Source organism: Sorex araneus, chromosome 1 (assembly GCF_027595985.1).
Source record: "Sorex araneus isolate mSorAra2 chromosome 1, mSorAra2.pri, whole genome shotgun sequence".
Lineage (NCBI taxonomy): Eukaryota > Metazoa > Chordata > Mammalia > Eulipotyphla > Soricidae > Sorex > Sorex araneus.
The window spans coordinates 99,750,406-99,777,439 of NC_073302.1; the positions used below are offsets into that span (position 1 = coordinate 99,750,406).

The 27,034-nt window shown below is 65.6% G+C and overlaps 1 protein-coding gene across 2 annotated transcripts; it reads left to right on the top strand.

The window, feature by feature from the left end:
• The first annotated feature begins 9,235 nt into the window (after positions 1-9,235).
• On the top strand, positions 9,236-26,476 carry TENT4A (terminal nucleotidyltransferase 4A). 2 transcript variants are annotated; one of them, XM_055120537.1, is made up of 13 exons: positions 9,236-9,975; positions 17,125-17,248; positions 18,068-18,114; positions 18,832-18,952; positions 19,892-19,999; positions 20,570-20,698; positions 21,891-22,104; positions 22,187-22,313; positions 22,794-22,894; positions 23,112-23,284; positions 23,468-23,626; positions 24,450-24,617; positions 25,182-26,476. In XM_055120537.1, the coding sequence occupies exons 1-13, from the start codon at positions 9,290-9,292 to the stop codon at positions 25,380-25,382; spliced, it is 2,358 nt and encodes a 785-aa protein (XP_054976512.1). In that variant the 5' UTR covers positions 9,236-9,289; the 3' UTR covers positions 25,383-26,476. The 2 variants fall into 2 exon arrangements, with proteins under 2 accessions (XP_054976512.1, XP_054976518.1); XM_055120543.1 differs by having other exon boundaries at positions 25,185-26,476.
• The last annotated feature ends 558 nt before the right edge of the window (positions 26,477-27,034 follow it).

Here is a 27,034-nt window from a genome sequence, read left to right on the forward strand (position 1 = left end):
GCTAAGAGTGGACCGGCCTCTGGGCTGGAGGGTCCCCCACCCCGGGCCTTGCCTGAAGCACCCGTCTCCCCCGGAGCCTTTCCCGATGCCCCCGGTCTCCACGAGGCCCCGCTGCCCGCCCCTGGCACCGCTGTCCCCTGCCCAGGCTGTCCCTGCCACACTGGAGGAGGCGGCCACTACTCATGGTGTCCCCTAGTGGTGGGGCAGGGCCAGCCGTGACGTCTGTCTGTCCGTCTGTTGTACCAGACAACAGAAGCACTGCACTGCGCTGTCATCCTGTTGTTCATAGATTTGCTCGAGCGGGCACCAGTAACATCTTCATTGTGAGACTTGTTACTGTTTTTGGCATACCCAATACGCCACGGGGAGCTTGCCAGGCTCTGCTGTGCGGGCGGGATACTTCAGTAGCTTGCCGGACTCTCTGAGAAGGGTGGAGGAATCGAACCCGGGTCGGCCGCGTACAAGGCAAACACCCTACCCGCTGTGCTGTGGCTCCAGGGCACCAGACAGCAGTGATGAAAGTAATCTCTTAGATTCGAAGAACGAGATCGTGGTTCCTAGGGGGTTAGGGACAGGAGTCATGATGTGGCGAAGGACAGAAACGAGACCGTGGCAAGGAGCACGGCATCGAGTGTGCAGGCCTGATGGCTCACATTATTACCTCTGCCGCATTACAAACCAGCATTCCTTCACTTTTTAAGAATGCAGGCTCAACTGCCAGGAGTAATTCCTGAGTGCATGAGCCAGGAGTAAACCCTGTGCATCACCAGATGTGACCCCAAAAAAGAAAAAAAAAAACAAAAAAGAACACCAGCTCAGGTGGGGTGAGGAGAGAGCGGAGGTGGGGGGTGTGGGGGGGCGGGGCCCATGGCTGGCACACGCGACCCCTGACCAGTCTCGGCCCTGCACGCCTCAGCCTCACCTGCCAGCACTGGGCCCTGGAGGAAGGGTCCCCCGTGCCCCCTCCCCCATCCCCGAAGCGAACCTGAAAACGTCTCACGAAAGGAAAGGGCAGATCATTCTACAGAAACCTCTTTCCTAACAAGTCCTTGAGTGAGTGATCCAAGGGCTCACGTAGGTTTTCAGGGAGTGTGGACACACCTGGCCGGGATGGGGCTCAGTGGGGGGACGTTTACCCTACATTTGGGAGGCTCTAGGTGCGACCCCCAGCACCAGCAAAACCCCAAAGAAGGTGAAAGCCACCGCCGTCTGGGTACCATTAAAGGAAACATAGAATCGCCAGGGTAAGGGATATATATATATATATATATATATATATATATGTATATATATATATATAACCTCTCAGTGTCTGTATCTCAAACATAAGGCCCAAAAGAAGGGGGAGAGGGGGGGAGAGAGGGGGGAGGGAGAGGGAGAAGGAGAGGGAGGGAGGGAGGGAGGGAGAGAGGGAGGGAGGGGGAGAGAAAGAGAAGGAGAGAGGGAGAGAGAGGGAGGGAGAGAGGGAGGGAGAGAGAAAGAGGAGAGAGGGAGAGAGAAAGGGAGGGAGGGAGAGGGAGAAGGAGAGGGAGGGAGAGAGGGAGGGAGGGTGGGGGAGAGAAAGAAGAAAGAGAAGGAGAGAGGGAGAGGGAGAGAGACAGAGAGAGAGGAAAAGCCCCTTGCCATAGAGGCAGGCAGGGACTCTGAGAGCAGGAACCGTGCACTGGTGAAGGGACCGGTGTTGAAACATTGTATGACTGAAACCCAATCATGAACAACTTTGTAACTTTGTAACTGTGTATCTCACTGTGATTCAATTAAAATAAACAGCCCATCAGGGCAGGGCGGGCAGGCGTTCTTCCCGCTCCCCTCCCAGAAGCTACAGGCCCCCACGGTGCTGTGGTTTGAGTCTCAGAGTGCAGAAACTCTTACTTTCAGGCCCGGCTGCTGTTCTCTCCAGGAGCCTTCTAGAGAAAGGGCCTGGGGGGGCAGACAGCGTTGACGGCCACCTGGCTGTCTCTCTCCGGAGCGAGACGTCCCACAGCAGAGCCAAGGGCCCATCCCGGGTGTGGGAAAGGGGTTTCCTCTTGCGACTCTTCCTCTGCACCCCAGAGAACTTCTCCTGGACGGTCGCGGGTGCGATTATCGGATGATCCCCTGCCAGAGCCAACTCAGAGCGTGTCCCCCTGAGGCTGCAGGCAGAGCCAGAAACTCATGTGTCACCCCTGGCCCAAGGGGGGGGGGGATCATACAGACTCACCTGGGCAGGGCCAGAGGACCCTGGACTCTGGCTGGAGTGTGTTGGGGGCATCAGGGTCAGGTCACATGGGCAATACCAAGAGCATCTACTCTCAAACAGGAGGCCCCAGGGTCTTGAGGAAAGCCGTCTCAGGCACACTACTCGAACCTGGAACTCCTTCTGACTGGAGAGACGCTTTTAGCTTCTAGACCTGGAGGGCTGCTGGTGGCAAGGGGTCACTGCTGGGCACACAGAGACTAAAACAAGGGCGCTGGCCTTTGACAACGGACAGGGCTTTCTTGCAGGCTGACCCACAGGGGACAGTGGGCAAGGCCTGAGTCTGTCTCTCGGTCTTGGGTCGAGCGAAGGAAGATTATCAGGTGAAGGCACAGAGGGATTGACGGTGGTGGAGCTGCTGGGGGGGCTTTGAGTTAGTCCCCGCCAGGCACGCTTGCTGGGCACCCCTGCTGTTGGTGGCCCTGGCTCTGGAGCAGACTTTGGGGATAGGCATCGACACTGTTCGTCTTTTCTTTTCTTTTCCTTTCTTTTTTCTTTTCTTTTCTTTTGCTTTTTGGGTCACACCCGGCAATGCTCAGGGGTTTCTCCTGGCTCTTCACTCAGGAATTACTCCTGGTGGTGCTCGGAGGACCCTATGGGATGCTGGGAATCGAACCCAGGTCTGCTGCGGGCAAGGGAAACGACCTCCCCGCTGTGCTATCGCTCCAGCCCCCACAAGTTTGTCTTTTGTTTTGCCAAAGGCCGAGAGAACTAGGGTAAGTGGGCGCGCGGGCAGGGTCTCCGGAGATGATGGTGCTGTAGCCTAGACACTCTGCAAACAACTCCCCGAGGGGAGAAATCTTGGTCTGCGTGTCAGTGTTCGCGTGGCCCTGCCCTGGGGCCCCACCTCGCTCATTCATGCCCACCTGGCTCAAATCATCCCCCACCGGTGGGCACCCTGGGGTGACCTGCAAGGAAGCCCCTTCTGTTCTCAAAAGCCGAGGTGACTGCAGCTCCTCTGGGAGGGGCGGGCTGTCTGCCCCCCAGAGCCCTGTCAAAGCTGCCTCACTGCTCTGGCTCGCTCAGGGGAGATGCAAAAGCATGTGAGTTATGGCTTGATGCTGGCCACTTTGCCCACACACCTGGAGAATGGGCGCAGCTGGCTGGCAGAGGAGACTTACGCTCAGTCCACGCTGCTCCCCAGAGGCGGCATGAGAGGAGCCACTCCAGCCCAGTCACCCTCTGCCCACCCTCCGCTGACCCGAAAGACAAGGTGAGCCGTGTCTCCCCACGGGAGCAGAGCTACACACTCTGCAGCTCCGAGCAGGCGTACAAACCCGCCTGCGATGCCACTCAGTGTCGGGGCTGCTTGTCAGCCAGCAGCAGCTGACTAGCTCACGCACAACCTGAGTTTTCCCAGAAACATATTCATTTCCGGAGCAATCGAGTTTGGAAACCCTGGTTTAGGTGGAGGTGTTTCGAATTCTCCTTTGCTTAAGAATTTCCCAGCCTCACTCCTCCACGTTTTGGTGGACCTGGTGAGCCTCAGATTATCCACATTTTGACCAGCAGAGCTGAAGGCGGCACAAGTCACACGTAGTGGTCTATAGGAGAACAATCACCAAAGAGCAGATTCTCCAGTATCACTGAGAGGAAAGAGAGGGAGGGAGAAGGAGACCAACAGGAGGGAAAAGGAGAGAAAGAAGAGCTGAGAAGGAGGGAGAGGAGAGGGAGAAGAGGAATGAAGAAGAGGGAGCAAGGAGAGGAAAAGGAAGGAGAGAAGAGAGGAGAGAGAGAGGACAAGGGATGAGAGAGGAGAGGAGAATGCAAGGAGGGAGGGAACAAGGAGGAGAGAGATGAGAAAGGCAGAGACAGGTGAGATCAAGAAGGAGAGAAAAAGGAGAGAAAGAGAGAGGAGGAGAAAGAAGAGAAAGTGGGGAGGGAGAGATGAGGGAGAATGGATGAAAAGGGAGAGAATGAGAAGAGAGTGAGGAGGAGTGAGGAGAGAAAAGAGTGAGGAGAGAGGAAGAGTGGGAGAGAGGGGGCCCCAAGAGGAGAGAGGGAGAGAGAGGGAGAAAGGGAGAGAGGGAGAGAGAGAGGGAGAGAGAGGGAGAGAGAATGGGAGAGGGAGAGGGAGAGAGGGAAAAAGGGAGAGAGAGAAAAGGAGGGAGAGAGAGGGAGAGAGAAAAGGAGAGGGAGAGAGAAAGGGAGAGGGAGAGAGGGAAAGAGGGAGAGAGAAAAGGAGGGAGAGAGAGAAAAGGAGGGAGAGAGAAAAGGAGAGGGAGAGAGAGAGGGAGAGGGAGAGGGAGAGAGGGAGAGGGGCCGGAAAGGGAGAGGTTTGGCCACATTGCTAAGCAATGAGTAAAACCTCCCTGCAGCCTGGCCCAGTTTCTGAGGGGCGCATTTGACTCTCAGTACAGCTGTGGTTTATGTTAATAAATATATTGTTCCTAATGTACAGAAACACACTTATGATCAAATATATCAAGACCCAAACCTCGGCTCTAATGATAAAAAGTTGACTGGTGGGTAATGGATCATATTAAAGCTCATTAGCTGGAGGCAAACTGCAGAGACAGAGCGAGAGGCCACGGGGGTGGGGGGTGTGAACTCTCACAGGCTGACAGATGGGACCCCGGGCAGGGTGGCCGCTGGCTTCCTTCCCGCCAAGCTGATCAGTCAACTGGCCCTCCACCCATGTTCAGCGAGGGACGATAAGGAAGGAAGGGAGATAACCCTCTCCCCCCGGACATCACAACAGGACAAGGGCACACCGGGACGGATGGTCTAGTCTACAGGAGACGGTGTGGTGGCAGAGTCACGCCGTGTCCTCTCGGAGACGAGGGAACGCGGCTGCATTCCTAATCCAATGAGCGTGAGGTCACTAGGATGTGAGACAGCACAAACGACACCCCACAGATTGCAGACACGGGGACACCATGGGAAATGACCGAGTTTGGACCCACATGCCGGCCGTCTAAGAAGGCTGAGATCACTGACAATGGAAGCTCCACGGCCCAGAGCAGACCCTCCCTTTGTCGGGAGAGCCTTGGTCCCACACATGCTATGGGTCAGGACTTTCAACCTCCAGAACCTCCAGTTCGGGTCGTGTTATGCCATACAGTTTTGTGGTGTTTTGCAGAGTGGACCCAGGGAACCAAGGAAGATAAATGTGAAGAGTAAAATGGTTTGCAGGAAAAAAAAGAGGGAGCACTAAAGGTTGGACTTGGAATTGAGTTACAGACCCTCAGAAGAAAGTCCTCACAATACCAGAGCAGGGAAGGCAGGTGCAAAGGCCCTGGGGCAGGGCTGTGGGGGTGGCTGAAGAGGTGGGAGGAGCAGGGAGAGAAGGGACTTCCTGGGGAGAGGAAGGCTGTTCTCTTCTGCTCTGTGAGAATGAAACTGGGAGAATTCTGAGGGAGTGGTGTAAGCTGAATTTTAATTAGTTTAACTTTAGGGGGAAGTCATCACTGTATCAGTCGTCCAGTCCCCTGGTTCATCGATTTGCTCGATTTGCTTGAGTGGGCACCAGTAACATCTCCATTGTGAGACTTGTTACTGTTTTTGGCATATCAAATATGCCATGGGGAAGCTTGTCAGGCTCTGCCGTGCGGGCGGGATACTCTCGGTAACTTGCTGGGCTCTCTGAGAGGGACGGAGGAATCTAACCCAGGTATGCCGCATGCAAGGCAAACGCCCTAGCCACTGTGCTATCACTTGGGCCCTGTTACCCATCTGATAAGGGGTTGATATCAAGGATATATAAGGCACTGGTTGAACTCTACAAGAAGAAAACATCCAACCCCATCAGAAAACGGGGTGATGAAATGAACAGAAACTTTCTCAAGGAAGAAATCCAAATGGCTAAAAGACACATGAAAAAATGCTCCTCATCACTAATCATCAGGGAGATGCAGATCAAAACAATGGGATACCACCTCACACAACAGAGACTGGCCCACATCCAAAAGAACTAGAGCAACTGGTATTGGCACGGATGTGGGGAGAAAGGGACTCCCCTTCATTGCGGGTGGGAATGCCGACTGGTCCAGCCCCTTTGGAAAATAACATGGACATTTCTCAAAAAATTAGAAACTGAGCTCCCATTTGACCCAGCAATACCACTTCTGGGAATATATCCTGGAGAGGCAAAAAAAGTATAGTCAAAATGACATCTGCACTTGTATGTTCATCGCAGCACTGTTTACAATAGCCAAAATCTGGAAAAAAACTCAACTGCCCAAGGACAGAAGACTGGCTAAAGAAACTTTGGTATGTCTACACAATGGAATACTATGCAGCTGTTAGAAAAGATGAAGTCATGAAATTTGCATATAGGATCAACATGGAAAGTATCATGCTAAGTGAAATGAGTCAGAAAGAGAGGGACAGCCACTCTCTCCTTCTGGAAGGTCATACCCAGAGGTATTTAGGGGTCCTTCCGGGGCAGTGCTCCTGGGAGGAACTGAGAATGGTTCTGGGAGTCATACCCAGTCTCCCGCAAGCAAAGTATGCACTTGAGTTCCCTCTGGCCCTGAGCCAACTTTTCATTTTGATTCTAAAGGTTGTGTTCTACCCCAATGTGGCGAAAACACCGGGTATACAGGTCTCCGAGGCTGGAAACGCTGGGCCTTCTCGGGGTCGGGAGGGGTGACCTTCCCCCACCTTCCTGTTCTTCTAGAAGCTCCGGCAGCGACTTCCACGTGCCACAGCCACAGGTAAGCTCACCTACCAGCCCTACTCCGGATGCTCAGAAGTAAATTTTGAAAGAGCTCATGAAAAACTGTTCTATATCACTAATCATCAGGGAGATGCAAATCGAAACAACAATGAGATATCATCTCATGCCACAGAGACTGGCACACATCCAAAAGAACAAGAACAACCAGAGCTGGCGCGGGTGCGAGGAGAAAGGGACTCTCCTTCACTGCTGGCAGGAATGCCCTCTGGCCCAGCCTTGATGGGCAACAATATGGGCACTCCTCAAAAACCTAGAAATATTGCATTTCTATCCAACCAGTAATGCCACTTCTCGGAATATAGCCCGGGAGTCCCAAAACACAGAAGAAATGCCATGGCAGGCAGAGTGATAGTACAGGGGATAGGACGCTTGCCTTGTATGCAGCCAACTCAGGTTCGATCCCCAGAGTCCCATATGGTCCCCCTACCATCACCAGGAATAATTCCTTAGTGCAGAGCCAGGAGTAACTCCTGGACATTGCCACCCACCCTGGACAAAGCAAAAAAAAAAAAAAAGTCACCTATGTTCATTGCAGCACTGCTCACAGCAGCCAGAAGCTGGAAACAAAGTCCCTGAGGACAGTCGACGGGCTACAGAAATGATGGTGCATCTGCACAGTGGAACAGTATACAGCCACCGGGAAAAGTGCAGTCATAAAATCTGCTTGTAAGTGACGGACACGGAGAGTGTCATGCAGAGTGAAGTGAGTCAGAGGAGAGGGACAGACACAGGACTGCACTCATTCGCAGGACTGGAAAAAACATCGTAGGAGACCACACCCAAGCACAGTAGAAATGAGGCAGGAGGACACGGTTGGCCGGAGACCCGCGCGGTGGTGGTGGGAGCACTGGGGCAGAGAAGGGGCCGCGTGGCTGTCGGAACCGATCACTCTGGACAGGAGCTGAGCACTGAAGGAGGGACAGGACGGGGTTGGAACATTGTTATGACTGAAACCCAATTACCGACAACTTTGTAACTGTGTATCTCACGGTGATTCAATTAAAAAGAAATTGTGTTCTATTAGTGTCTGTGTGTGGTGCTGGGGACTTAGCCCAGGACTCACACATCCAAGACAAACGATCCGGACTGAATGCGCACTGGTCCCTGAGCTGCCGGCTGAAGGAGCCGAGTCAGCAGAAAACGCCAGCGTGGGGCAAGCATGGAGCGGGGGAAGCTGGTAGCGGGCGGCCTGGTTCAGCCCCAGGACTCCACGCGGCCGTGGGCCCACCCGGCGGATTCCCCGAGTGCAGAGCCTGCCCGAACAAACAGAACCAACCAAGAAAACCCAAAGGACAAAACAGGCTTAGAAGTGTGTGGTGTGTGTCTGTGTGATGTGTAGTGTATGTGGTATGTGTATGGCATGTGGTGGGTGTATGGTAAGTATGTGGTGTGTGTATGATGTGGGGAGTGAGTGTGTGTGTTGGTGTATATTCTATGTGTTGTGTGTGTATGGTGTATGGTGTGTGGTGTGTGGTGTGTGCTGGTGTGTGTATGGTGTGTGCATGGTGTGTAAGTGTGGAGTGCGTGTATGGTGTGTGTGTGTGGGATGTGTGGGGCTGGGGCGGCAGGGGGGCTTGCAGGGGTGAGGCCGTCCCTCCCGCAGTGGGGCAGTGGGGGCGGGCGGCCCCGCAGGTGGGCGCGTCCCGGGCAGCAGCGCCCCCTCCCCGCCCCCTCCGGGCCGGCCTCGCGGGTGCCGCCCCCCGGGCCAGGCTGGGGGACCGCGGAGCCGCCCGCGGAGGGGCACGGGGGGGGGGGGGGGGGGGAGGAAGGCCGCCGGCGCGGTCCGCGGGGGCGGGGCGGCCCGAGCCCCGCGCGTGGACCCGAGCCCCGGGCGGCGGGACGGGCCGCACCGCGGGGGGGGGGGTGTTGCCCACTCGGGCCGCCTCGCGCAGCTCCCGCGCGCCCCGGTGCGGCCCAGCCCGGCGGCCAGGCCCGGAGCGCCGCGCGCGCCCCCGCCCGTCTCCGCTGCCGCGCGCGCCCCCGCCCGCCCGCCGCGCGCAGGCGCCGTCACGCCGGCGGCGGCCGGGCCGAGCGGGTTTGAAAGGCGCGGCGCGTGCGCAGTGGCGGCGGGGCGGGCGCGGCGGGCGCGGCGTCCCGGGCGCTGATTGGCGCGCGCGGCGGCCCCCGCCCTCCCCGGCCGCCCCGCGCCCGCCCAGGGCCCGTCCCGCGGCGCCCCTGCTCCGCCGGCCCGCGCCGCCCGCCCGCGCCGCACAGGCCCGGCGCGTCCGTGCGTCCGTGCGTCCGTGCGTCCGTCCGGCCGGCCGCCGTGCGTCGGCGCGGGCCCGGCTCGGGGCGCGGCGGGGGCGGGGCCGGGCGGCGGCGGCGGCGGCGGCGGCGGCGGCGGCGGGCGCGGGGCCCGCGGCGGCGCGTGGATGGATCCGCGCGTGGCCTGGATCCAGCCGGAGCAGAAGGGGCCGGCCAATGCGCTCTGGATGCAGATCTGGGAGACGTCGCAGGGCGTGGGCCGCGGCGCCTCGGGCTTCGCGTCCTACTTCTGCCTCAACTCGCCGGCGCTGGACCCCGCGGCCGCGGCGGCGCTGGGGGCGGCCGGGCGGGGCGCGGGCGGCGCGGGGGGCGGCGGCCCGGGGGGGCCCGCGGCGCCCGGGGGGCCCGGCCCGGAGGCGCCCCTGCCGCCCGCGCCCGCGCCTGGCCCCGCCGCGCTGCCCCCCGCGCTGCTGACGGCGCTGGGGCCCGACGGCGCGCGGCGCCTGCACAAGTCGCCGTCGCTGTCGTCGTCGTCGTCGTCGTCGTCGTCGTCCAACGCCGAGTCGGGCACCGAGAGCCCCGGCTGCTCGTCGTCGTCGAGCGGCACGTCGCTGGGCCGGCCGGCCGCCGCCTGCTTCCACTTCGGGCCGGCCGCGCCCGCCGCGTCCCCGCCGCAGCCCCGCGCGCCCCCGGGCCGGCGGAAGCGCGAGAACAAGGCCAGCACCTACGGCCTCAACTACCTGCTGTCCGGCAGCCGCGCGGCCGCGCTCAGCGGAGGGGGCGGCCCCGGGCCGCAGGCGCCCCGGCCGGGCACGCCGTGGAAGGGCCGCGCCTACAGCGCCGGCATCCAGGGGTGAGTGCGCGCCCCGCCCCGCCCCGCCCCCGCCCCCGGACCCGGACCCGGACCCCGCCCGTGGACCTTGCGGGGGGACCCCGGGGCCGGCGCATCCTTGTTCCCGGCGGTTGTGGTGCCCCCCCGGAGCCCGGTGCATCCTCGGCGCGGCCCCAGGTGGCCCGGGAGCGCCCGCGCCCACCCAGCAGGGCCTGATTAAGGGGCGGCGCGGTGGCACTGCGGAGGCTGCTCGCCCGCCGACCACGCTGGGGGTGTGGCCGCGCTGGCCAGGTGTGGCTGCCGAGCCGCTGTCCGAGCCGCTGTCCGGGGCGCCGAGGGCTTCCCAGGGCTGCAGGGGCGCCCGGCGGAGCCCCACGCACCCTTGCCGGGTGGGTACCGGGTGGGTACCGGGTGGGTACCGGGTCGGTGCTGTTGCGGGGAGCAGGGGACGCGGCCCGCCGTGCTGGGGGCTGCGCGTTGCCCGGTGCAGCTGGTCTGGGTGCCCGAGCCTGCAGCCCACACCTGGCGGGGCTCCTGCCTGTCCCAGCTCGGGTCCGGACACCGTCCCCCCTGGTCTGCAGGGAGGACCCCACCTGCCCCCTGGTCCCCAGCAGGGCCCGCGCCGTGCTCCTGTGCCAGTGCCCGGCTGCCCTCGGGGCGCCCGCGCGTGGGGGTGCTGGGCCGGGCGCCGGGGCAGGGCTGCACGGGGGGGCTTCACAGCCTCTGGCCTTCGCAGACGGACTTGTCCCAGCTACTGGGGCTTCCATCCTGCAGGAGGCTGCCCGGGGTGCCTGAGGGGGTGCGGCCCTGTCCCCGGGGCATCCCCCAGTACCACCTGAGGGGTCCTGAGCTCGGGGCTGCAGCCTGGCCTTTTGGGTGCCTCTGACCCTCCTGTTGGCCCATTCAGTCCAGCTCTGGGGCCACGTGGTCGGGGCTGCTGCGGGTTCCCCTCCTCTTCTCTCCTGTGGCTCTGCTCCCCCACCTGCCCAGGGACCGCCCACTCGCTGCCCTGCCTGGGGGAGAACCGCCCCCTCTGTGTCTCTGAAGGCCGGAGGTCTCTCCTGTCCCCTCTGCGTCTCTGAAGGCCGGGGGTCTCTCCCTGCCCCCCGTGTCTGCGCCTGACGCTCTCCACAGGGAAGTGCTGGGAGACGGGCCCAGGGGTCTGGGCGTGAGGAGCTGCTGCTGGGACTGCCTTGTCCCGACAGATGTTTCTGGAAAGAGGTGGCTGGCGGGGAAAGGAACGGCCCGGCCCCTGTGTCCTTCTGGCCTTGCACACCCCACTGAGGCCCGGCCTGGGGCCGGTCACCTGCTTCCTCCTGAGCGCCCCGGCCTTCCCGGGTGGTGGCCTCAGCCTTCGGGACGGTGTGGACATGCGCTCTCACCTGGCCTCGGGCCCGAGGGCGTGGGGTAGTGTGTGCTGGCCACTGGCCTGCCCTCTCCCCTCTGGCTCGGGTAGACAGGGGAGGCCCAGGGAGCTGGGTCCGAGGGGTGTGACGTGGCTGAGCCCACCCCCAAGTGACCGCAGGTCAGCTCCGTGCCGTGGTCGAGGATTGCGGGAGGCTCCCAGGCCTGGCCAGGAGAGGCCGTGTCCAGAGCAGCGGGGCCTTTTGGAGCTCGGCCCCCCATTCAGCCCCCAGGGCCCTCTCTTCCCCTAGCGGGGAAGTCCCTCCAGAAGGGAATGCTGAGGCGCCTCCCTCCAGGGCCCGGCCCCGCAGCCTCCCGAGTGAGGACAGGTGGGTAGACTTGGCCTGGGTGCCCCTGACACCTGGCCCCTGTGGCTGCAGCCTGGTCAGAGGTCAGGGGTCAAAGGTGTCGTCCCCGGCAGGTCTGTTTGGGCGCACCCACCCCGTGTCTCTGTGGCTGGTGACCTGGATTTGGGGAGTCGACACCCGGGGGCATCTTCTCAGCAAGCCCCTCCTCTCCCACCGGCCGGAGTCCCGGGGTCCCTGTCGGGGCTCCTCCATGGTCAGAGGCATGCGGTTGGCCAGGGCTGCGTGTGTGGGGGTCAGCGCAGGGCGCGGCGCTGTGGTGAGGGGCTGGGGGTTGCCGGCTGAGCTTTGGGTCCTGCCGCGGCCCCGGCAGGCCTGTTGCTGCCCCGTGGGGCCTGGACGCCTCGCCCGGGCCCCCTGCTTCTTTCCTTGGTTTCCTTTTTTGGGACACCCTGTGAGGCTCAGGGGTCACTCCTGATGGTGCTCAGGGGGACCGGGTCAGAGGCCGGGGGTCACACTCGGGTCCGCCATGTGAAGGCCAGGCCCTCCCTGCTGTACTGTCTACACCCTGTCCCCGCCCCGTGAGTTACCCCAGTTCCCGCACGCCCTGTCCGTGGCCCCCCGGGAAGGGCGGCTTCCCAGCGCCAGGCACTGCGCTGCCCCGGCCAGTGTCAGGACAGGTGGGTGGGAGGACCTGCTAGTACTGTCCCGGGGAGGGAAGACGTGTTCGCTTTGGTGCTAAGTCTACGGGGCGTAAATAACCGGGTGCTGGAGGTGACGGGTCTGATCGGAGGTGCCTTGATGTACGGTGAGGTCGGTGGTGGCGTCTCATGCCCAGGACAGCTCCAGCTACAGCCTCCACCCTGCTTGGGCTCCCCTCCCACCCGCCCCCAGGTTCCCGCCTTCTAGAAGCTCGGTTCTGTGGACCAGGCTTCAGGGGCTGTAGCCTGGGCGTTTGTTCCCTCCTTGCTGCGTTTCTGCATACCCCGCACCTGGGAGGGAGCATTCTGTCTGCACCTGGCCTCTGGCTGACGTCCTTCAGCAGGGGTCCTCTGTCTGTGCCTGGCCTGGCTGACGTCCTTCAGCAGGGGTCCCCTGTCTGCGCCTGGCCTGGCTGACGTCCTTCAGCAGGGGTCCTCCAGTTCCATCCGCAAGGCAGCAGATCGCACAGTTTCATCTTTTTCAGAGCCGAGTCATACTCCATTGTGTACACATACCACAGCTTCTTTTTCCAGTCGTCTGTTCTCGGACACTTGGGCTGTTTCCAGATCTTGCGTGTTGTGAGGAGCGTGGCAGTGGAAATTGGAACATAAATGTCTTCTCAAAATAGTGCTTTCGGGCCCTCGGGTGTCTGCTGAGCGGTGGAATTGCGGGGTCAGTGGCTGCTCGCTGCTTGGTGTTGAGACGCGTCCGTGTTCTTTCCCATCGAGGTTGCTGTGCGCCACCAAACCAAACCTTGAAAATGGAGCGAAGAGATGCACTGACGTTTCCTCAGTGCCTCGGTCTCGTGTGGTGGCGGGAACATGTGTCTTTCCGCCTTGGGAGCTTTCGGATGATGGCGACATTCTGGAACCCCGTGGATCGGGTGGAGTGGATGCCAGGGGCAGGGGGCCGGGGCAGCGGTGATTTCTGTCATGTTTGCTTTGCTGGGGGGGGGGGGTCAGCCCCAACCCTGAGGGCGTGCGTGCCCGTGGCCCTGAGCTCGCGGGGCCGCCCGCGCTGCTGTGGTTCGTGGGGAGATGCTGAGTTTCGGGGTTTCTCCCTTCCCGGAGTCGGTGCTCCAGAGCGCGTGGAGTCTGCTACAACGGGAGTGACCCTCCCCTCAGAGCGGCCCTTCTCCGCAGCGGCCGGCGAGGTGACTGCTGGTGTACAGAATGGGGTTTGCATGAACCCCGCCAGGCCTGGGGTTCCGGAGTGGAGGTTGCCAGGCGTGGCTCCTGGCGGGGGGACAGGTGGGCACCTCACCCCGAACCTCCCGGGGCGCCTCCCTCTGACCCCTGCTTCTGCCTCTCGTAGCGAGCCTGTGAGCTCACAGGAAACGGTCCTCAGCGAGCTAAGCTGAGGGGCGGCGTGGGGGGACCCTCGTGTCCACCCGGTCATCACACATGGGGGTGACTCCCCGGGCTTGCCGCCCTCTAGGACACTCAGGGCGGGGGGCCCCGGGGGCTCTGGCCGAGCGTCTGTGCCTGTCAGCGCTGAGGTGACAGGCTGGACTGTGCCCGTGTCCGAGGTGGACCTTCCTGTGGAGCTGGGCTTGTGCGTGGCCTCGCTTCAGGTGGACAGTGCTGGCCACGCTGGCCCGGCCCCCGGAACCGGTGTCCACGTGACCTCCGCGCCGGGCGCCGGGGCTCAGCGCCCTGACGTGTGCGGGTGGGGAACTGGACCCCTGGCGCGTGTTGACGAGGGAGTTTGGCCGCGCTGTGGCGTCACATGAGGGATTACAAAGGCCCTTTCCTCCGCCCGGCTGCTGAGGAAATTGAAACCAAAAGTCTGGGGCTTCTCGCTGCCAGCTGGACGGAAAACGCCTCTAGCTGGGTCCTGAGAGTCTAGAGACTTTCCCTCTCGAGCCGGGGCGCTCTCCCGGAGACGCTGCTCGAGCCGGGACGCACCCGGGAGAGGGTCCCGGCCCCCCGACGCAGGCCCACCCTGTGCCGCCCAGAGCCCGGGCAGCCCGCCCTGCCCTCCGGCCGTGTCGCGGCCCCTGGAAGGGGTCTTGGTGTTCTCGGTGCCCTGAGCCACCGGCGGGCCGCATGTGCGTGGGCAAGTGCCGGGGACGCAGCCCCAGGCCCTGGGCAGCCCCCCAGGGAGAGGCCCCGGGGGCGAGGGGGGATGCGCTCTGCTGCCGCCCCGCCCCGCAGCCACCGAGCTCTTGGAACAGGCCGCGGGCACGGGAGGAACGGAATTCTAACCCTGGACTCAACCAGCGCGCGGGCACGTTCAGGGGTTTGTTTGAAAGGGACTTGGTCGCTGGCCTCAAGTTGGTCAGGAGCCGGACACTCCCGAAGCTGTGCTCCCCGGCGGTCCCCCCCGTGCTCCCCGGCGGTTGCCCCTGTGCTCCCTGGCCGTCACCCCTGTGTTCCCCGGCCGTCGCCCCTGTGCTCCCCGGCGGTCCCCCCCGTGCTCCCTGGTGGTCGCCCCGCAGAGCTCGAGGGCTCTGGCTGGTGTGTGTCTTCAGGGGCCGCTGTGGCCCCTAGCCGGGGGTCCCCGCACAGCTTCCTGCCGGAGGGCGGGGGGGACCGTGCGTCTCTCCCGGTCGGGTGGCCAGGGCCCAGGCAGAGCCCGGGTGTGGCTCCCGGCCTGGCTCCGGGTGGGACCCCCAGGGTGACTCTGTGCCTCTCTGTGGCCCCCGCGTGGCCCCTGCGTGGCTCTCGGAGTGGCCTGCGTGCCGGCTGCCCACCCTGGTCCCCCCCACCTACCAGAGCCGGTGACGGGCGGCTGCGCGTGTAGACGGCCCAGACAGGCTGACGTGACCTGGCAGGGCGCCGCCCGGAGCTCCCGGCAGTGCTCTCGGTGGCAGTCTGCGGCCGCGGTTCCCCGAGAGCAGCCCCGCAGGCCCGGGAGAGGAGGGCGTGGGAGCCAGGGGCCCGGGGCCCTCGGCACTGGGGCTGCCGCCTCTCGGGCCCCGAGGAGCCCCCTGGGGCGCGTGCTGTGGCGGGAGCACAGTGCTCAGGGCCGGTGGGCGGGAGCGGGGCGCAGCTGCCGCTGGTCGGGCAGCCTCCTGGTGGCGCTCAGGAGCTGCTCCTTGTCAGTGCTCAGAGCATCCGCTGCCCTGCGTTGAACTTGGGGCTCCCGCATGCAGAGCCCTCGCTTGGCCCTCCCGCCTGGCCGCAGCTGCCCTAGTGAGGACGAGCGAGGCCCCGCCGGAGGCTGAGGGCCCGAGGCCTGTGAGCGGCTCGGTGGGCACTGAGAGAGGGTACAACCTCCGCCGAGCTCCTCGCCATGGAGCGTGGATTGTTAGAAATGGGAGAACTCTGGACTGACAAGAACTGTAGCACAGGGTCCCTGCAGGGCGGAGGGTCCCGGTCAGTGCTCCAGCCCCTCCCGGGAGAGGCCGCATCTGTCTGGACTCAGGCCGGGTGTGCCCGGGAGAGCTGCCCGCAGGCTGCGCCCTCATTGCCCGGCATAAAGGCCTGTGGGGCCGGCACGGGGGAGGAGCCGCCTGTGGGTGTGCGTGTGGGTGGCTGTGGCTGTGGGTGTGGGTGTGAGTGTGTGAGTGAGTGGGTGTGAGTGTGGGTACAGGTGTGAGTGGGTGAGTGTGAATGTCGGTGTGGGTATGGGTGTGGGTGTGAGTGGGTGAGTGCGGGGGTGAGTGTGGGTGTGAGTGAGTGTGAGTGAGTGTGGGTGTGGGTGTGTGGGTGCAGGTGTGAGTGGGTGAGTGTGGGTGGGGGGGGTGTGGCCTGCTCTCTGACCCTCCCCGCGGGGCCCTGGGGTCACTGCCTGGGGCGTGGCTGTGTCTGGGTGCCCTCGTGCCGTCCTGGGAGGGGACGTGCCCCTGTGCCCTCTGGGCCCAGTGCGTGGACAGAGGGAGGTGGGCCGGGCACGTGGGCTGCGGTTTCCGAGGCTGCTGCCCGGTTCTCGCCGCCCGGGCTGTCGCCTGCGGGTGGTCCGGCTCCCAGGGGGGCCCCGGGCCTGCCGCGTTATCTGATGCGCCTCCGCGTGTTCCCGCATCCTCGTCGTGGGCCCGGCCCGGCCGTGTCACGGCCCCGAGGCCCGTGGGCACAGCTCTGGGCCTGGCCCTGCCTGCTCAGCTGAGCTGCTTCCGTGGAGGCCCCCGGCCGGCAGGGGACACCCGCCCCCCCTCACAGCTGGACCCCCCTCACCGCTGCCCCCCCTCACAGCCGGACCCCCCTCACCGCTGCCCCCCCTCACAGCCGGACCCCCCTCACCGCTGCCCCCCCTCACAGCCGGACCCCCCTCACCGCTGCCCCCCCTCACAGCCGGACCCCCCTCACCGCTGCCCCCCCGGGCCCCACCTGCCCACTCAGGTGGCTGTAGGGCAGCTGAGACCGGCCTTGTGGGAGGGGTCTGGGCTGGTGCCCCGCAGGGGACAGGGCGGGAGAGTCCGAGAGTCCCTGGACCCCCGTGGGGGCAGGGCAGACGCCCCACCAGGAGGAAACCCGTGGTGGGGGGTGGCCCACACGGCCCCGCCGGCTGCTTTCATTTCTTGGGCCATACCCTGCGGGGCTCCAGGGCCATCCAGGAGTCCGGGATCGAACCCGGGTCAGCCTGTGCGAGGCAGCGGCCTCCCTGCTGGACTGTCCCTCCGGCCCTCCGACTGCTCGCTCTTTCGGGGGCGCGGTCTCCCCGTCCTCCCTCTCTGGGCGTGACCCGCCCTCCCCGTGCCCTGGCCGTGGAGACGGCGCCCGGCCCCGGGGCTCCTGCACGCAGGCTCTCGGCCCCTCGAGGGCGCCTGGGGGGCCGGGCCACAGCCCACACGTTTCCTCCCCGCCCTGTCGCGCAGGCTGCACGAGGAGATCATCGACTTCTACCACTTCATGTCCCCGTGCCCCGAGGAGGCGGCCATGCGGCGGGACGTGGTGAAGCGCATCGAGACGGTGGTCAAGGACCTGTGGCCCACGGCCGACGTGGGTATTCATGCGCGGGCGCCCGTGGGCGGGGGCACGGCTGGGGCTCACACGGCTGAGGTCCGGCACTGCCATTCCTGCTGGGGCCCTGGGCAGGAGAGACACGGGAGGGGCCAGCGAATGGGGCCACATGACCCAGGGACAGTCCCCGCTCAGAGACCAGCCCTGGACAGTTTCCCCCCCGCTCAGAGACCAGCCCTGGACAGTCCCCCCCGCTCAGAGACCAGCCCTGGACAGTCCCCCCCCCACTCAGAGACCAGCCCTGGACAGTCCCCCCCCTGCTCAGAGACCAGCCCTGGACAGTTCACACTCAGAGACCAGCCCTGGACAGTCCCCCCGCTCAGAGACCAGCCCTGGACAGTCCCCCCCGCTCAGAGACCAGCCCTGAACAGTCCTCCCGCTCAGAGACCAGCCCTGGACAGTCCCCCCTGCTCAGAGACCAGCCCTGGACAGTCCTCCCGCTCAGAGACCAGCCCTGGACAGTCCCCCCTGCTCAGACACCAGCCCTGGACAGTCCTCCCGCTCAGAGACCAGCCCTGGACAGTCCTCCCGCTCAGAGACCAGTCCTGGACAGTCCCCCCTGCTCAGAGACCAGCCCCGTGATGGCCCTGCACCTGCTGGCCGTCAACAGGCTGACGCATCCCGAGAGCAGCGCTGAGGGGCCTGGCCTCACATGTGTGTGGGGAAGGCCTCCGAGCTCCTCTTTGTCCGGACTTAGCGATGGCGGGTCTCGGCCGGGAGGGTGAGAGGCCCTGGGCTGAGGGGAGTCGGGGCCGGGAAGCTGAGAGGCCCTGGGCTCAGCCAGCCTCTCCCCTGCAGGTGCAGATCTTCGGCAGCTTCAGCACAGGCCTCTACCTGCCCACGAGGTGAGCGTGCAGTGTGCGGCGTGTGTGTGTGTGTGTGTGTGTGTGTGTGTGTGTGGTGGGGGGGCTCTGCTCTCCTGCCCACCTGCGGGGAGGGCCTGGGGCAGGCCAGAGCACTGTGTCCAGCCAGCTCTGTTTGGTTTTGTTCGGGGCCTCTTAGCTCTGTGCACGGGGGTCTCGAGGAGGCCGGCCGCGGGCGAGGCTTGCGCCCTTGCTGTGCCCCATCTCGGCCCCGGCCAGCACTCCCGGCGATGTTTGGAAACTCTTTCCTGCGCTTAGGTGTTGTCCTCTCGTGACTCTGTTCGCCTGAGGAATTCCAGCACGATTGGGCCCGTGGGTGTGGGGGAGACCCCCAGACGAGTGCCGAGACCTGTCTTAGAGACCACCCGCCCCGTGCGGTGTGGCCTTCACAGGAGACCGGGAACCGCAGTTCGGGGAGCCTGGCTGTAGGATGCCGCAGGCCCGAGTCAGGGCGGGTTGATGAGGGTTTTCGTTCAGCCGAAGGGCTCACACGGTTGCTCTCAGGGGGCCTCACCATCACCTCCCCGGGCCTCAGGTGTTCCTGGGCTGTCCCCTGCGCTGAGCACTGTCAGGTGGGTCGGGAGCTGGCCCCGGGGTGCCCAGCACCGACGGCACAGGCTCATGGTGGGGCCTTGTCCATGCCGTACCCTCCCAGGCCGACCCCTGACCCCCAGGGTCCCGGTGCCCTTCTCTCCACAGCGACATCGACCTGGTGGTCTTCGGGAAGTGGGAGCGGCCCCCGCTGCAGCAGCTGGAGCAGGCCCTGCGGAAGCACAGCGTGGCCGAGCCGGGCTCCATCAAGGTCCTGGACAAGGCCACGGTGAGTGTCCGCTGCGGGGGGCGGCCGCCCTGGCGTCCTCGGGAGCGAGGCTGCTCCCGGCCCGTCTCCAGAGGAGCCTCGGGGTGACGGGGCTTCCCCGGGCTGGACGGCGCCCCACGGTGCAGGCGGCCAGCTCCCAGTGCTCCGTGGTGCTCGCGGCCAAGGGTTTCTCCCGGTCCCTGGGTTTTGCCAAGGTGCAACCCAGGTTTTTCTGGAGCTGCAGCCCACGGTGCTCAGGGGTCGCGCCTGGGGGTGCGGAGGCCATGGGGACGGGCAGCCGGGCCCAGGGTCCGGTGCAGAGCTTGTGCTCCGCCCCCGGACGCCACAGTGCTGGGGCAGGGGGTGCTTCCGGAATGATTTGGGACGTTTTCAGAAATTCCGCAAAGATGATTTGAGAACCGGGACCTGCTCTTCCCCTTCCCAGCCTTTGTGGTGAGGCAGAGACCTGGGTGCGAGCGGACTTCTGTCTTCTGCCTGCAGTACCTGTAGCGCCTGTGCCCCAGCACACGTGCACACATGCACACGCACACATGCACACAGGTGCACGCACACATGCACACGCATGCCCACATATGCACACATGCATGCACACAGGCACACACACATGTGCACACATACTCATGTACACGCACGCACACACGTGCACACATGCTCATGTACATGCACGCACACATGCATGCACACAGGCACACGCATGCACATGTGCACACATGCTCATGTACACGCATGCACACATGCACACGCATGCACACAAGCAGTGGCGGGATGCACGTGCTCCCAGTGAGGCTAGGCTGGCCCCGGGGGTCAGGGAGGCCCCGCCCCTTTCCAGCACGTCCTTCACGTCTGGCAGCGTGACCCTGGGCTGTAGCCGCTGTTCAGCTCCGCACAGCCCCTGGGCGAGTCTCGTCCTACCCATTCTCCCCACTGGACTCTCGGCAGGTCCCGATAATCAAACTCACGGACCAGGAGACCGAGGTCAAGGTGGACATCAGCTTTAACATGGAGACGGGCGTCCGGGCGGCCGAGTTCATCAAGAACTACATGAAGGTGTGCCGCTGGCCGGCGCCCGGGCCGGGTGTGCTGGTGGGTGGGGGTCCGCCCCGCGGCTGCCCTGTGCCCCCGGGCCCACTGGCCCTCCCCTGCTCTCCCTGCCCCCGCTCGGGGCCTCAGCCCAGGGGCCGTGGTGTCGGACCGCCCTGCCCCGTTGGCTTGGGCTCTGGACAGGCTCCTGCCAGGGAGGGGCGCGGGGAGGGGAGCGGGGACGGTCGTCCTCCTCCGTGACCTCGACCGGGGCTCGGACCCTCCCAGAGGCTGCCTCAGTGCCGTGCCTGGAGCTCCATCCGTGCTGGGGACCTCGCTGTGGGTGGCTCTCCCGCGCCTCTCCCTGCACCCCTGCCCTGCGGGCTGCACACTCCTCACCCCCCACGCCCAGCAGGAGGCGCCCCTGCTGCCCTCCGCCCGCCCCGGCCCGTCAGCTCTGCCCATGCCGCCCCTGGCCCCGCGGGTGCCCACCTGCAGAGGGGCTCCCGGCCGTGCCCCCGTCAGCTGCCCCGCCGTTCTCGGCACCTGCTCCTTCCGGATGCCGAGGCTGACGGAGACGCCTCCCTGGGCCCGCAGAAGTACTCGCTGCTGCCGTACCTGATCCTGGTGCTGAAGCAGTTCCTGCTGCAGAGGGACCTGAACGAGGTGTTCACCGGCGGGATCAGCTCCTACAGCCTCATCCTCATGGCCATCAGCTTCCTGCAGGTGAGGCTGCGCCCCTGCCGTCCTGCGGGGTGCGCGCTCCCTCGGGCAGTGCCTCTCGCTGTCAGGGAGGGCGCCGGCTTGGCCAGCCCTGGGCGCAGGGCCAGCGTCGGTGGTCACTGTGAGCTGGGTCTCCGCAGGCCCGGGGCCACCTGGGTCTAAGGAAAGGCGACTCAGCCCGGAGTGTCTGTCCCTCCCGTCCTGGTGTGGGCCGGGCCTTCCCAGAGCGCTCAGGAGAGCGGGGCAGCGTTTATGGGGTGGTGGCTCGTGCCCAAGGGAGCCCAGCTGGACTCTCGTCTCAGTGCTCTCTGCAGGCCTCTCTCGGCCTGAGCTGGAGGTGCTGGTGGCCTTGGGGTCCCCGGGCGTAGAGGGGGGCAGCGGCTGTGTGCGTGGGCCGTCTGCGTCCTGAGCCACACTCAGCCTGGGGCGCCCCTGCTGGCAGCTGTCGGGGCACTGGAGGGGGTTTCGGGGCATCGCTGGTCTGAGCCCTTGCAGGTGCAGCTGACTGAGGCAGGCGTGGTGGTGGTAGGGGGGCATGCCTGCCCCTCGGAGCAGCCACCCTGCTGTGGCCCTGGGTTCCTGGCGCAGGAAGATGGGGCATGTTTTCTGCTGGTTTCTTGCCAACCCCCCTTCCCTGCGGCCGGGCAGGCCGGGGTCCGAGGTGGGGGCCTGTTCTCTGCAGCACCACGGCCCTCAGCCACCCAGAGCTTGTTCGCTGCCAGTCGCCCTCCAGGGTTCCGCCCACGGCACTGTGTGGCTCACGGTTGCCATCACGGGGACCTGGCAGGGGGCAGCGTAGCCTGGTCGTGGGTCTGTCACCTCCGTGCGGTGAGACTGCCCGGTTCAAGGGTTCAAGTTCATCCTTCAGGGCTGGCCTGAAGCACCCAGTGCCAAGCGCGCTTTGGTCTGATACTGACCCCTGTTGGCTGCGCTGCAGGACTGCGGCTGTCCCCACCGCTTGGCTGTAACTCTGGGGCTACATTGTAACAGTTTGTTTCCAAGTAATTCCGTTGCTTCAGTGTCAGCAGATGGCGCCCGGCCGTTTCCTCCGCCTGGAGCCAGGGCTGCGGACAGTGTCCCCCCTACTCAGCGGCCTTTGGGCTCGGGGCGTTGTCTGGCGGGTCACGGTCCCCAGGGGTCTCGGGGGAAGCCGCCCGGGAGGCGCCCCCTGCCAACCGCCTGCCCTGCCCCCCAGCTGCACCCGAGGATCGACGCCCGCAGGGCCGACGAGAACCTGGGGATGCTGCTGGTGGAGTTCTTCGAGCTGTACGGGAGGAACTTCAACTACCTGAAGACGGGCATCCGCATCAAGGAGGGCGGCGCCTACATCGCCAAGGAGGACCTCATGAAGGCCATGACCAGCGGCCACCGGCCGTCCATGCTGTGCATTGAGGACCCGCTGCTGCCCGGTGAGGGGGCCCCGCCCTCGCCCGCCCCCGGAGGGCCCCAGCCGTGCCCTCGGGCAGGTGCTCACCGCCTTCTCCGCCCCAGGGAACGACGTGGGCCGCAGCTCATACGGGGCCATGCAGGTGAAGCAGGTGTTCGACTACGCCTACATCGTGCTCAGCCACGCCGTGTCGCCGCTTGCCCGGTCCTACCCCAACAGAGACTCGGAGAGGTCAGGGCCCTTCCCGGGGCAGGGCCAGGGGGCCTGCAGTCCAGTGCTGGGCGGGGCAGGGTCTCTGCGGGGGCCTGCACTGTGCATGCCAGGGGCTGATGCGGGCCCCGGCCTGTCCTCAGTGCCGTCCACTCGGCCCCGGGGGCTGATGCGGGCCTCGGCCTGCCCTCCGTGCTGTCCACTTGGCCCCAGGGGCTCAGGGTCTTGTTCCCCGGGACGCCTGGTAACCTCTGCCCTCGTGTGGCCTGCCGTCTTGGGCACACGTGGGCTCGGGGGCTTCTCGGGGCAGCGCCTTCCTCTGCTGTGATCTCAGGCGTGCGTGGGTCAGACGCCGCCAGCACGGGTGCCTCTGCTTGAACCCGGGCCCGGCCTCGGGTCTCCCGTGCTCTGTCCAGGGAGCGTCACGTGTTCCCTGTGGCCCTTCTCGGGCAGGCGTGGGGGGCTCCTGCCCCGCTGGCCTGACCCGCCCGTGCCCTGCAGCACCCTCGGGAGGATCATCAAGGTGACGCAGGAGGTGATCGACTACCGGCAGTGGATCAAGGAGAAGTGGGGGAGCAGAGTCCTCGCGGGGCCCGACCTGGGTGAGAGGCGCGGGTGCGGGCATCGGGACTCGCCCTCGGCACGCGGCATGTGCACGCTGCCCTGGGCTCTGGGACGGTGTCCGCTGTCCCAGTGACAGGCTGGCCGGTCTCCAAGAGCTGGGCCCTGCCCTCCGGCTTCCGGGTCGAGACGGGTCCCGGGTGTGGGTGGGGCCGGTCGGTCCCTCGGGGGCACTGACAGCCCTGCCGCTCCCCGCAGACAACAGGATCAAGATCAAAGAGCGAGGCAGCCCCTGCGACACCGAGAAGACGCAGGGCCGGGAGCCCGAGTCCCCCTCGGGCCCGCGGCTCACCCTGTCCCTGCCCGGCCACCAGCTGCTGTCCTCCGGCTCCTCCGCGTCCTCTGTGTCCTCGCTCTCGGGCAGCGACATTGTGAGTGCCCGGCCACCGCCCCTGCAGGCCTGCCCCCATCACCTCCCTTCCCTCCCCCCCACCCTGTGGACACTGTGGGGGGGCGTCACCTGCGTTTCCTGGGCGCCCCCGCCGGCCAGCTGTCCCGACGCCAGGGACGTGTGCCCAGCTGGGCTGCAGTGCCCACCGTGTTTCCTGCCCCAGGACTCGGACACGCCGGCCTGCACGACGCCCAGTGTTTACCAGTTCAGCCTGCAGGCCTCCGCACCCCTGCTGGCCAGCCTCCCCGCCGCCCTGCCCGTCCCCAGCGCCAAGGCCCCGCCCACAGCCTCCCGGACGCTGGTCGTGTCGACCAGCTCTCAGGTATGCCTCCGCCTGCACCCCGCGGGGCACCCGGGCAGCGCCTGCAGGATCTGACACCGTGTCCCCCTCGCGCTGTGGGCGGCGCCTGCCCGGGGCAGGCCCTCGGCCTCCCGCACAACAGTCTCCGTGGCGCGAGTGGGACGTGGGCGCGAGCCCGCACAAGGCCCCGCGCCTGGCCGCAGGTCCAGCCCAGAGCCCTGGACGCTGCTCCCGGGGCCCCGGGGCCTCCCTGGGTCCTGCCTCAGGGGAGAGGCCCCGAGTGGATGGTGGCGGTTGGACCTGGCTTCTGTGTGAGCCGCCTCGTGGACACCTGCTCAGGGCACAGCCCGGACGCACGTGCCCAGCAGGAGAGGGCCCGAGTGTGCGGTGCTGCCCGCAGGCCCGGGAGAGTGGACCACTGCGGTGGGAGGGGCCCAGGGCGGGGGCGGCTCCTCCCGGTGTCCACAGGTCACACTGGTGTCACCGCAGCGTTGCTCAGGATGGAGCCCGGGCCTGGGCCTGCGGCTATGTGTGGCCCCAGCCCCCAGCCCCCGCCCTGCAGGGGGACGCCGCCCCCGGCCCGCAGCCCTAGCCCCGCGGTTCCTGAGCCACATGGGCGTCTCCCTGCTGCCGGGTGCCGTTGGGCGCGGTGCCTGGGCTGGGGGTGCCCGCCCTGCCGCCCTTGGCAGGGACCCCGATTCCCTGCTGGCGCAGTCAGAGGGCCGAGTGGCCACGCTCAGGCCGTGTCCCCCCTGTGCGTCCTCGCTGCCTCGCCCGCGGGCGCCTCCGCCCTCCAGCTGGCCGGGCCTCTGCCCTCCTGACGTCCGTCTGCCCTTCACTCCAGACCAGGTTCACGGTCCCGCCGCCTGCGCTGGGGGTGGCCCCGGTGCCCTGCAGACAGGTGGCCGTGGAAGGCGCGCCCGCCCTGAAGGCCGTGCACCACCTGCCCTCCCCGGCCCTCGCCGCTGCGCCCGCGCCCGCCCCGCTCACCAGCCCTCACCTCTACCACAAGGTGGGTGTCGCTGCAGGGTGGGGGCGGGGGACGGGGGGGGGGGGGCCACGGCCACCGCCTGGGGCGAGGCGCAGAGCAAGGCGGCTGCGCCTTCCCCACGCTCAGTGGCTCTGTGCCAGACTCAGGTCCAGGGAGGGGGGGCCTGGGGGGCCCCGAGCTGCTTCCTCCTCCGCAGAGAAACATCCCCACCTTGGCACGGGGCGGGTCCCTCCCTTGGGGGTCCCAAGGCCGGTGGGTCTGCCCGTCTACTGGCCCCCGGCACATCCCACCCTAGGTGCCCAGTCTGGCCTCCTGCACAGTAGAGGCCGGCGTTCTGGAACATTCTGGTGTGGCGCCCCTCACCCCACTGTGGTCCCTTGCCCAACAAGGGCGGGAGCTGCGCTTGGGTCTCACGTGGCCTCACTTGGAGTTGGCCACGCCAGGCTCCCCCGCGCACACGTGTAGGGGCGTGCGTGCGTGCGCGGGGGCGGTTGGCGCACGTCCCGTCGGGTGCCCCTCCCCTCCCGGGTCGCAGGGTCCCCGTGGGCGCGCGCCGCCCCGCCGACACGCCCTCCTCTGTCGCAGCAGCACAGCGGCATGAAGCTGGCCATGAAAGGGTCCCACGGCCACGGCCACGGCCAGGGGGGCAGCTACAGCGCCGTGGGCAGCGGGGGCGTGCGGCCCCCCGTCGGCAACCGGGGACACCACCAGTACAACCGCACGGGCTGGAGGAGGAAAAAGCACACGCACACGCGGGACAGCCTGCCTGTCAGCCTCAGCAGATAGTGGCGCCGGGCGCCGCCCCCCTCCCGCCGCGCGGACGGGGCCAGGGCGCCCGCGGGACCCACCAGCGCCGCCCGCGGCCGCCTCCTGCGCGCTCCGCGCCTGGACGCCGGGCGGGCGTGGACGCTGCCGGAGGGCCCGGCGTGCAGCCGCGAGACTGGTCACTCTGTACATACGGAAAACTTATGATTTGTGCAATAACTCAGATATTTCTTATTTAATTTCATATTTTCACATAAGTTATATTTAAGGGAGGGAGGGATTTTTTTAAAAAAACGCGCTTCGAGCCTTTCCCGAGCCGCATTTTCTAAGTTGGGTTCATCGTGCGGCCTCCCGCCTCCTGTCCCGGGCCGGGGGGCAGGGGGCCGGGCGCCGGGGGCCGGCCGTCCCCAGCCTCCGCGGCCCGCCGGGCAGCTCGCGCCGGCCATGGAGTTTTAAAGTTTGGGGTTTTGGTTCTTTTAAACTCGGCAACAAATCCAGCATCTGAAGTGCCAGGAGCGCGCCGGCCGGGCGCCCGCTTGGGGAGCGTGGAAAGGGGTTATGTTGATTCCGTGCGGGATCTGTCGCAGTATGCCTTCGTTCTGTTAAGAGCAACCTAGGAGGACTGTCGGGCGGCGGGAGCCGGGGCCCCTGACCCGCCCTTGCCTGGGGGGTCACCGGTGGGGAGCGTGGGGGGAAGCCTGCGCCGGGGCGGGCAGCGGCGGGGCCGCCGTGGCCGCGTCCCTCGGGACGCGCCGGCGCAGGGCAGCACGTTTTCTGCAGTTCCCAATGAACGAGTTAGCCAAAATATTTAAAAGCTATTTAAATTGTGACCCTATTGATCAATATTTATAAAACTGATAGATAGGCGTATACTAATCTCTCCACAGTAGCAATATTGACTCCCCACCCGGGCCGGCCGGCCGGGCGCGCGCTGCTCCGCGCCCCCGCCAGGAGCCGGACAGGCTGGCCCGGCCGCCCGCGCCCGCCCGCAGGTGTCCACAGAGATCATGTGCTGGCTCCTTCTGTGCGCACACAGCGAGACGGAAGCTCAGAATGACATATTTTTATGTAAAGTTTTTCTATTCTTTGATTTTTAATAAACTTTGGAAACCAGATCGTGTGTGTGTATTTGTGTGTGCGTGCGCGTGTGTGTACGTGTGTGCACGCGTGTGCACGTGTGAGCGTGCGTGCACATGCACGCAAGGCTGCCGTCCTCCCCCGGTGTGTGCCAGCCCACCGTCCAGCGGCTGCTCCTGACCGGTAGACGCGGCCCCTTGGACTCAGTTTGGCCCTTAAACACCGCACTGGTCACAGAGCCTGTCCACACTCCCGAGGAAGACGGGACCTGGGCGTTGCAAGGGAGTTGGCCGCTCTCGGCCGTCCGCCTTGGCGTGGGCAGGGGCCTCTCAGGTGCGTGTGAGGGTCGTGGCGCTGGCCGTCGACCTGGCCTCCCCGCAGGTCCTGCCCTCGGCTCCCGGGATGTGGGGTAGTAGAGGGCGGGGCCCGGGGGCCTGGGGAGTCACCCCCACACGTGGCTAGTGCGGTGCTGGGGCGGCCCTAGAGACCTGGCAACCTGCTGGCCGTGCCGCCCGGCCCCTGCTCGGACACAGACGCACGCCCCGTCGGCCTGTCCACTGAGTGCTGCGGCCACACACGCTCCCCCCGCCACCCGG

Bases quoted from the DNA above. Each gene is read 5' to 3' on its own strand.
- TENT4A (XM_055120537.1), top strand. From the start codon at position 9,290: ATGGATCCGCGCGTGGCCTGGATCCAGCCGGAGCAGAAGGGGCCGGCC. The intron at 18,953-19,891 runs GTGAGTGTCCGC...GACTCTCGGCAG, and splicing joins AGGTCCTGGACAAGGCCACG to GTCCCGATAATCAAACTCAC. The intron at 23,285-23,467 runs GTGAGTGCCCGG...TTCCTGCCCCAG, and splicing joins CGCTCTCGGGCAGCGACATT to GACTCGGACACGCCGGCCTG.